This window comes from Egretta garzetta, unplaced genomic scaffold (genome assembly GCF_000687185.1).
Source record: "Egretta garzetta isolate BGI_Z169 unplaced genomic scaffold, ASM68718v1 scaffold192, whole genome shotgun sequence".
Lineage (NCBI taxonomy): Eukaryota > Metazoa > Chordata > Aves > Pelecaniformes > Ardeidae > Egretta > Egretta garzetta.
Window position 1 is genome coordinate 65735 of NW_009258881.1, and position 9823 is coordinate 75557.

Below are 9823 nucleotides of genomic sequence, written 5' to 3' on the forward strand. Positions count from 1 at the left end.
CAACGGGACATGGGGGACAGTGTGTGACGACGACTGGGGTTCCCCCGAGGGCCGAGTTGTGTGCCAGCAACTGGGCTGCGGGACAGTGCTGTCAGTGGCACCAGGAGCTCGGTATGGAGAAGGGAAGGGGCAGATCTGGTTGGATGAGGTCAGCTGCACCGGGGAGGAAAAGGACCTCTTCGAATGCCAAGCCAAGCCATGGGGGGCACATGACTGTCACCATACGGAGGATGCCAGCGTTGAGTGCTCAGGTAACCTGGGATGGCAGCGATGCAGCCATGCACCACCTCCACCCCTGCATCCCTTCCTGCTGTACCGACAGTGATGCACAACTCCTCTCCAACTGTTCCCCTTGGGGCACCCACAGGCTCCAGCATCAGCACCCTGGGCACTCTCCAACTGCTCAATGGCCCCAACCGCTGTGCCGGGAGGGTGGAGGTGCTCCACAACCACATGTGGGGGACGGTCTGTGACGATGGCTGGGACCTGGCAGATGCAACAGTGGTGTGCCGGCAGCTGGGCTGCGGCACAGGGCTGTTGGCCACCAGCGGGGCTCGCTTTGGGAGGGGCCACGATCCCATCTGGTTAGATGAGGTGAACTGCACCGGCACCGAGGACCACCTCTTCAACTGCCGGGCCAGCGCATGGGGGAACAACAACTGCTACCACGGGGAGGATGCTGGAGTGATATGTTCAGGTAACTCACCTCGAGGTGCAAGAGGGGTCAACATCAGATTTTCAGGGTTTCCTAAGGGACTGTGGGACGGCTTCTGCATTCCCCTCCAAGGGTGCTTGACTGCAGCATCCCCTTTGCAGCGCTGGGGAGCACCCTGCAAAGCTTTTGCCCACCTCCTGCCACTGTGAATCCAGTGCTAAGCTGCAGGAACAGCAAAAGGCTATTCGTCCGCAGTCGCATGCATGAATTACCAAGGACCTGTCCCAAAGCCTGGTTTGCCTTGAGGGCAACTAAGCGATACCATGCAAAGCTTTCTGCAGGCATAACTCACCATCCCCAATTCCTGCCTATCCAGCCAGGCCAGGTCTGTCTCACTCATCACCCACAATGCAGGGATTTTGATGGAGTTTTTGATGTGTGTGTAGCTCAGCTCTTCTATTTGGACTGTGCAGCAGGGAGCAGGAAAGTGTCTTTGCAATAAAGTGCCTTTGCAATAAGGTCCTGCATCTGGGTCAGGGCAAATCGGTATCAATACAGGTGAGGGAATGAAGGGATGGAGAGCAGTGCTGCAGAGAAGGGCTTGGGGGTATTGGTGGCTGAAAAACTGGACATGAGCCAACATTGTTTGCTTGCAGCCCAGAAGCCAACCGTATCCTGGGCTGCAATCAAAAGCAGCATGGCCAGCAGGGAGAGGGAGTGGATTGTGCCCCTCTACTCCGCTCTCATGAGACCCCACCTGGATCCCTGCATCCAGCTCTGGGGTCCTCAGTACAGGAAAGACCTGGATCTGTTGGAGCGGGGCCAGAGGAGGCCACAAAAATAATCCTAGGGCTGGAGCCCCTCTCCTATGAGGACGAGCTGAGAGAGTTGGGGTTGTTCAGCCTGGAGGAGAGAAGGCTGCGGGGAGAAATGATTGTGGCCTTTCAGTACTTAAAGGGGGCCTATAGGAAAGATGGGGACAGGCTGTTTAGTAGGGCTTGTAGTGACAGGACAAGGGGTGATGGTTTTAAACTAAACCAAGGTAGCTTTAGACTGGATATAAGGAAGAAATTCTTTAAAATGAGGGTGGTGAAACACTAGAAGGAGTTGCCCAGAGAGGTGGTGGAGGCCCCATCCCTGGGAACATTCAAGGCCAGGCTGGACGGGGCTCTGAGCAAGCTGGTCTGGTTGAATATCTCCCTGCTCCCTGCAGGGAGGTAGGGCTAGATGGCCTCTAAAGGTCCCTTCTCAAACTATTCTATGATTCTATGATAAGGTGACTTTGCAAGAAAGTGTCTTTGCAATAAAGCCCCTTTGCAAAGCCACCCCTCAAAATTCACTTTTAAGAGGATGCTGAGCATTCTAGGCACTCAGTCTCCAGTTTGGGCACTCACCACACATAGAGGATGCTCAGGCTGGAAGAGACACAGCAGTGGCTCTCCTGGTGCACTTACCCTTGCTTGTTGTTGGCAGCTTCAGAGATGTCCGTGGCCACCAAGCTCCGCCTGGCCAACGGATCAACGCACTGCGAAGGCAGGGTGGAGGTCACCCACAACGGCACCTGGGCATCCCTGTGTGACGAGGGCTGGGGTCTGGCCGAGGCTCAAGTGGTGTGCAGGCAGCTGGGCTGCGGGACAGCGCTGTCAGCTTCCAACAGGTCACGTTTTGGGCAAGGACCTGGGCAGATGTGGCCCAACAGCGTGAGCTGTGTAGGCACAGAGACTGCCCTCTCTGCATGCACGGCAAAGCCCCGGGGCAACAGCACTTGTCACCATGGGAAAGAAGCTGTCGTGGTGTGCACAGGTAAGCCCCTCAGAAGCGATACAGCATGAGATGTGGGGGAGTCTTGGTCCCTCACCTTCATTTTCCACCTCTGCAAGCAGCCCCAGACTGTGCCCTCTTCATGGGTGTTTTCATCACGGGGGATGTGGTGGGGTGTCTGGGGGGACTAGAGAAATTTTGGGTGTCCTCCTGGAGGTGTGAGGGCCAATGCCAGTGGTTGGGATGATGCCACAGCGCAGCTTGCAACCTCTCACCTCTCTGCCATCAGGCACTGGGGATCAGCCAGCTCCTTTTTGTGGTGACTTGATGAGCCTGCAGCACTTGGGGCAAGGCTCAACGATCTGAGAAGGTGCCAGGATGGTTTTCCTTACCAGAGAGTCACAGCATGCTGGCCCTTCCCTGTATTTCCCTCGTTTAGGTCATTTGGAGGGTGACCAGGTCCGGCTGGTGAACTATGGCAGCCGTTGCGCTGGCAGGGTCGAGGTCTTCCATAACAAGCGGTGGGGGACTGTGTGTGATGACAACTGGGACCTGCTGGATGCCGAGGTTGTCTGCCGGCAGCTGGGCTGTGGGCGAGCACTGTCGGCCCCTGGAGCGGGTCAGTTCGGGCGTGGGGATGGCATCATCTGGATGGATGAGACGAACTGCACGGGGTTGGAGAGCACCCTGTCTGCCTGCCGGGCCCGGCCATGGGGCATCAATAATTGCTACCACGGGGAAGATGCTGGCGTGGTTTGCTCAGGTGACCAATGCTCCTTTGGTGTCCCTCCACACGTGGCGGTGGGAGGGGGTAGTGTCATGATGGCATATCTGCACCCCCAGATAAGATTGGGGGTCAGCATCAGCAGCCAGTGGGGTTGTCGCGGACCCTCCATGCACCTGATGGTCCCATCGGAGCCCTGCTCTTCCCATCCCAAGGTGTTTATTTAGGGCAGTGGGAGGCGTTCCTGCAGGGATCCCTATTCCCCACTCCTTCAGGAAGCCTCCAGCTCCAACAAGACCAAGTCATTGGGGAAAGCTCAGGGAAGGCGACCTGGCAAGCAGTTCTTGCAGGGAGTGGGGCTGGGGTCCAGGAGGATGCAGAACCAGTGCAGACCACTCTCTGCGTGGAGATGCTCTGTGCAGGATGCTCCTGAGGGGGAGTTTTGGGGGGTGGTGGTGAGCCCTCCTGTTTCCTCCTCTTCTGTGCTTTTTGACAGCTTGAAGAGGGGCTGGGAGCTTAATTGCTATAGGAGGGAAACTGGCCACCGTCTGAAGGCATTAACTGATCTCTCGGATGTTTGCAGACTCGCTCATCCCTGAGCCGGCTCATCTCCAGCTGGCCAACGGCTCACACCGCTGCGCTGGCAGGGTCGAGGTGTTTCACCAGGAGGAGTGGGGAGCCGTGTGCGACCACGGCTGGGATAAGCAGGACGCCGAGGTCGTGTGCCGGCAGCTCGGCTGTGGGTCGGCGACGTCGCCATTGGAGGGAGCGGACTTTGGCGTTGGACCCTCGCGCGTCTGGCTGGACAATGTCAACTGCCAGGGGACGGAGCCAGACCTTACAAAATGCTGGGCGAGCCCATGGGGAGCGAGCACCTGCAGCCATGGAAAGCACGCCAGTGTGGTATGCTCAGGTGAGTTCCACTCCAGCACCAGCAGTGGGACAGGATGCTCTAGGTAACTTCTCCCATCCCAGCTGGGGCCAAGACGCCAGCTTCGCCCTGCTTGCTGCTGGGTTGAGTAACCCTAAACCCTTTGAGGAGTTCCTCCATGAGGTGATGATGAGATGTTGTGCGTTCAGAGGTGAGGAAAGGCTGAGTAGCTGGTCTTGTTTAGCCTGGAGAAGAGAAGACTGAGAGGGGATCTCAACACGTACCAATATCTCAAGGGTGGGTGTCACCAGGATGGAGCCAGACTCTTCTCAGTGGTGCCCAGCACCAGGACAAGGGGCAATGGGCACAAACTGAAGCAGAAGCGGTTCCACTTGAACATGAGGAAGAACTTGACTTTGAGGGTGCCCGAGCCCTGGCCCAGGCTGCCCAGGGGGGCTGTGGAGTCTCCTTCTCTGGAGATATTCAACCCCCGCCTGGATGCTGTCCTGTGCCCCCTGCTCTGGGTGAGCCTGCTTGGGCAGGGGGGTGGCACTGGGGGAGCTCCGGAGGGCCCTGCCAGCCCCGGCCATGCTGGGATTCTGTGTGACTCTGTGATGTGACCATCCAGCACCAGCTACGTGCCAAAAAGCAGGGTCCTTCCTCCTCTTGTGAAGGGGCTGGACGCTCTGAGCATCTCCTTGCCTGTTTGCAGGCTCGGCTGTTTCCAGCTTTTCCCCAGTCCAGCTGGTGGATGGCCCAGGTCGCTGCGCCGGGAGGGTCGAGGTGTTTCACAATGAGAAATGGGGGACGGTCTGTGACGACAGCTGGGACTTCGCGGATGCCAAAGTGGTGTGCCGGCAGCTGGACTGTGGGACGGTGGTATCAGCTCCACGGCGGGCTCACTTCGGGCAGGGACAGGGACCCATCTGGCTGGATAACGTGCGCTGCACGGGGAGCGAGGCAGCCCTCTCCGAATGCAGAACCAAGGGCTGGGGTGTCCACGCATGCTCGCATGCAGAAGACGCTGGTGTGGTATGCTCAGGTAACCATCACCCATCGCAGCACCAGGAGCACCATGGCAAACCATGCCATGGTCCTCCTGCACTGGGGTTTGACTCTGCTTTCCCCTGTGGGTGCAAGGGCTTGCAATGCAGGAATGGTTTTCACCCAGCCTGGAAACCCTCTGCTGTGGAGTCAGCCCCTCATGGTCCACCCTGGTGGAAGAGGGCAGCCGTACGCAGACATCAAAGGCCAAGAAAAACAAACGCTTTGCACATTTGCAGAGCTATTGCTAAAAATACAGTCTCTGGCCTGCTTTAGGCTGATGTGATTTATCACAAATCCTAGTGCAAGGGTGCCTACATCTGGACCACTGGCCTCTGCCACATGTGTCTGCTTTAGGAGGGCAAACTATGTAAGGTCCATTGACTGTGGTCTGGTCAAACCCATGCTAATCAAGCCTTGGGCACCACTTGGGCCAGTTCACATCACAACTTAAAGGTCTGCCCTCTCCATTGTTGCAAGAGCATCCTTGACCCCCAAGGCTCCTCAGCCTCTGGTGTAAACCCCTTGCTGGCAGACGGAGGTTTCATGGGGCAGGAGGTATCTCCTTAACGTGTGTACACTCTCCAATGTAGGCTCAGGCATTTCCGACCTCGCAAACCTCCGCCTGGTGAACGGCTCAGACCCGTGCTCTGGGAAAGTTGAAGTGTTTCACGATCAGCGCTGGGGGGGCATCTGCACTGATGGATGGGACCTGGCCGAAGCCCACGTGGTGTGCCGGCAGCTGGGCTGCGGGGCAGCGCACTCGGCTGCGGGGTCTACCCAGTTTGGGACAGGAGATGGCCTGATCTGGGTGGATGCTGTGGAGTGTACCGGGACGGAGGGGGCCCTCTTCGAATGCAAAGTCAAGTTCTGGGGCGCCGAGAGCTGCAAGTCAAGGGAGCACGCAGGCGTCTCGTGCTCTGCGGCCACAGGTCAGTGGCGGTGAGTCTGGTTTCAGTCCTCCCCTGGGGGAGGCCCGTGCAGTCTGACCAAATTCACCCATCCATCTCCTCCCTGTCCTGGCTCACCCCTTGTTCCTACAGCCCCACCAGGGAGCACAAGGTGTTTTCTGTTTTGAGGTCTACCAGTCCCTGGCTTCCCTCAGGCAAAGTGCTTGGAAATCCCAAGCCTGGGATTCCCAGAAAGTCCCAAGCCTGTAAGACATAGGCTTTCCACCACATGCAACGAGCCCTGGCACACACTGCTGTCCCTGTGGTTGGGTTATTTTTTTTGATCTGTGCTACCACACAGCCTCTAGTCCTCAGGGAGTCCTTTCTCTTCACCAAGCTGTTCCTTGTTCAGCTGCATGATGCTCTTGTTGCCTCCTTGCCTGTCTGTGCCCATGAGGATACTCATTGGAGCTCCTCAGTAACTTGGCCAGGTTCACAATCTACCAGCCATGGTCCTAGCAGGCTTGTCCAAAAAATTGTTCGTACATGCATATCCAGGGTGCAGCCATAGCAGAAACGCCACATGCTAGTGGAGACCTTGTAAGACCCCTTGGCAAGGGGAGGTCCACTGTGTTGCCAGCCACTGGACAGGTATTTCTGGCCAGGATTTATTGTCTGATTCTGGTTTTAGACTTGGACCCAGGGAGCTCGGAAGCCCTGCGGCTGGTGAATGGCCCACACCACTGTGCCGGGAGGGTGGAGGTCTTTCACAACCATCAGTGGGGGACCATCTGCGACGATGGTTGGGACCTGAAAGACGCGGCGGTGGTGTGCCGGCAGCTGGGCTGTGGGACGGCCGTGTCAGCCCCAGGTTTATCTGGGTTTGGGCAAGGATCTGGCCCCATCTGGCTAGATGGAGTGAATTGCCTTGGGACAGAAGCCACCCTTGCTGAATGCCCAATGAAGCCTTGGGGACACCATGCATGTAACCACGTGGAAGATGCCAGCGTTGTCTGCTCAGGTAATCCTCACTACATGTTTTCACTGTAAAATGGACGAATCCCCATCCTTCCACAGGTTGGGAACCATTTGGGAGCAAGCCGGGCAACAAATTGCCCAGATTGGTAGAAACCGCATTAAAATAACGGCGTTCAGAGACATGGAAAAAACACAATACAGTGGGGAAAAGAAAGCAGCATGGCTTAAGATGTGCCTCAGTGTCTGGTACCACTGGAGGTGTCCAAGATGGGGCGAAGCACCCACACACTTTGGGAGCAGTACCTGGAGGGTGCAGGGGTGCTACTCGAGTGGCAGCAAATGAGACTGTGCCCTGCCCCAGCTTAAAAGCAGGGAGAGTGACTTGCGCTGACAGCGCTGTAACATGCCAGGATGTGCAAATAAATGCAGAAAGATGCACGGGGACCAGCTGCTTTCATGTCATACACCACTTCTGAGCCAGCTGCCCCCACCCTAGCCTTGGCCTTAGAAAGTCAACCTCCAAGGACAGGTCAATGTGGCAGTCGGAAGCAGGCAGGACAGGGGCAACCAGAAAAAGATCCTTTGCCCATCCTCTAGGCCAAAAAGAGGGTAGAGCCAGGTGAACCCTAGGTGATGCAGCTTCCAAGGAAAGGGGAAGGAAAGCATGGAGAAACACTGGGAAGGACTCTTGTGCATCCCTTCTTCCCAGCACGGTGTCCCTCAGGTGGAGACACATGTGCTGTCTCCTGTCCTGACAGCTAGACCAGGGTGCAACCACCCGCAGGGTGTAAATTGGTGGAAGGGATCTTCTGCAGCTCCTTCCGCCCTGCAAAACCCCCTGTGGTCACTTTGCTGCAAGTCTCTGATAAAGGCCAAGCACCATGCCACCCAAAACTGCTGCAGGGATGTCCTGCCTTCTTCAGCCTAGCGGGTATTAAGACACACAAGCGTATCCCTAATAATACCCCGTTTTGGGTATTTTTCAGGCTCGGGGATTGCCAGCATCCCCAGGCTTCGCCTGGTGGGTGGTTTGAGCGAGTGCGCCGGGAGGGTCGAGGTGTTTTATAACAACGAGTGGGGGACGGTCTGCGATGATAGCTGGGACCTGAGAGACGCGGCAGTGGTCTGCCGGCAGCTGGGCTGCGGGGTGGCCCTCTCGGCCCCCAGCTCGGCTCGGTTTGGGTGGGGACACGGCCCCATCTGGCTGGACAACGTGAGCTGCACGGGGGAGGAAAGTGACTTCTCTGAGTGCCAAGCCAAGACGTGGGGCATGCACAACTGCTACCATGGGGAGGACGCTGGTGTGGTGTGTGCAGGTGAGAGCGGGGATGGGGCTGGCCGGAGTAGAGCTCCTGCCAGTACCCAGGGGCAGGCAGCTGCCGACCTTTGGAGGAAATGCTGTGTGCAGGGCTGGTGTAGGGGCTTCTTGCAGCTCTCACCTGTGTGTATCTCCTGGGTTGTCAAGCACTGGAAGGGGCTGCCCAGGGAAGGGGTTGAGTCCCCATCCCTGGGGGTATTTAAAAGCCGGGCAGACTAGGTGCTTAGGGACAGGGTTTAGTGGTGGGATGGCAGGGTTAAGGGAATGTTTGAGCTTGATGATCTTATAGGTCTTTTCCAACCTAAATGATTCTATGATTCTATGACCTTTACCACAAGGCCAAGTGCGAGGTCCTGCACCTGGTACACAGCAACCCCCAGCATCCATACAGGCTGGGGGATGAAGGGATGGAGAGCAGCCTTGCAGAGAAGGGCTTGGGGTTGCTGATGGATGAAAAGTTGGAAATGAGCCGGCAATGGGCGCTGGCAGCCCAGAAGCCAACCGTACCTTGGGCTGCATCCCCCGCAGTGTGGCCAGTGTCGAGGGAGGGGATTCTGTCCCTCTGCTCCGCTCTGGGGAGACCCCACCTGGAGTCCTGCATCCAGCTCGGGGTGTACAGCGCAAGACAGACCTGTTAGATCGGGTCTAGAGGAGGCCATGGAAATTGTCAGGGACTGGAGCACCTCTCCTGTGGAGAAAGGCTGAGAGAGTTGGGGTTGTTCAGCCTGGACAAGGCTCCAGGAAGACCTTCTTGTGGCCTTTCAATATATAAAGGGGGCTTATAAGAAAGACAGAGAGAGACTTTTTACCAAGGCCTGTAGTGACAGGAAAAGGGGCAATGGTTTTAAACTGAAAGAGGGTATGTTTAGACTGGACATGAGGAAGCAATGTTTTATGATGAGGGTGGTGAGACACTGGAACAGGTTGCCCAGAGCACTTGTGGATGCCCCATCATTGGAAATGTTCAAAGCCAGGTTGAATGGGGCTTTGAGAACCTGCTCTAGGGGAAGATGTCCCTGCCCATGGCTGAAGGATTGGACTAGATGAACTTTAAAGGTTCCTTCCAATGCAAACCATTCTATAAGTCTACATTGGACGTGTTCAAAGTCTGGTTGGACGGGGCTTTGAGCAACCTGATTGAGTGGAAGATGTTCTTATCCATGGAAAGGGGGTTGGACTACATGGTCTTTAAAGGTCGCTTCCAACCCAAACCCTGTAGCCAGGCATCACTCCCAACCAAGGTTTTGTTCCCTCCAGTAAATTGGCAGCGCCCAGCCACTTCAGTCCCTTTTGTATTCAATGCTACTGATGCCCCAATGATGGCCCTGCCCTGCTCCTCCTGGAGGCGTGCAGGATGCTGCAGGTGGGGGGTGCTCCAGGGATGTGGGGACACCCTGCAACCGAGCATCCACCTATTTCCCTCTCCTCAAAAGCAGGTAAATCCAGCTCAGCTGACCTGCGGCTGGTGGATGGGCCACACCGCTGCGCTGGGAGGGTGGAGGTGCTCCACACCGGGCAGTGGGGGACGGTCTGCGATGACGGCTGGGACCTGAACGAAGCAACGGGGGGGTGGAGGGAGAGG

The 9823-nt window shown here is 56.9% G+C and overlaps 1 protein-coding gene across 1 annotated transcript in view; it reads left to right on the top strand.

The window, feature by feature from the left end:
• LOC104121795 (deleted in malignant brain tumors 1 protein) overlaps positions 1 to 9823 on the top strand; it is a 20958-nt gene that overhangs the window by 3528 nt on the left and 7607 nt on the right. The window contains 11 exon segments of the mRNA XM_035889473.1: positions 3 to 251; positions 368 to 697; positions 2129 to 2458; positions 2856 to 3179; positions 3724 to 4053; positions 4724 to 5053; positions 5649 to 5987; positions 6637 to 6966; positions 7910 to 8239; positions 9678 to 9820; positions 9822 to 9823. The exon segment at positions 9822 to 9823 is cut by the window's right edge and continues 182 nt beyond it. Coding sequence (XP_035745366.1) covers positions 3 to 251; positions 368 to 697; positions 2129 to 2458; positions 2856 to 3179; positions 3724 to 4053; positions 4724 to 5053; positions 5649 to 5987; positions 6637 to 6966; positions 7910 to 8239; positions 9678 to 9820; positions 9822 to 9823 — 3037 coding nt within the window.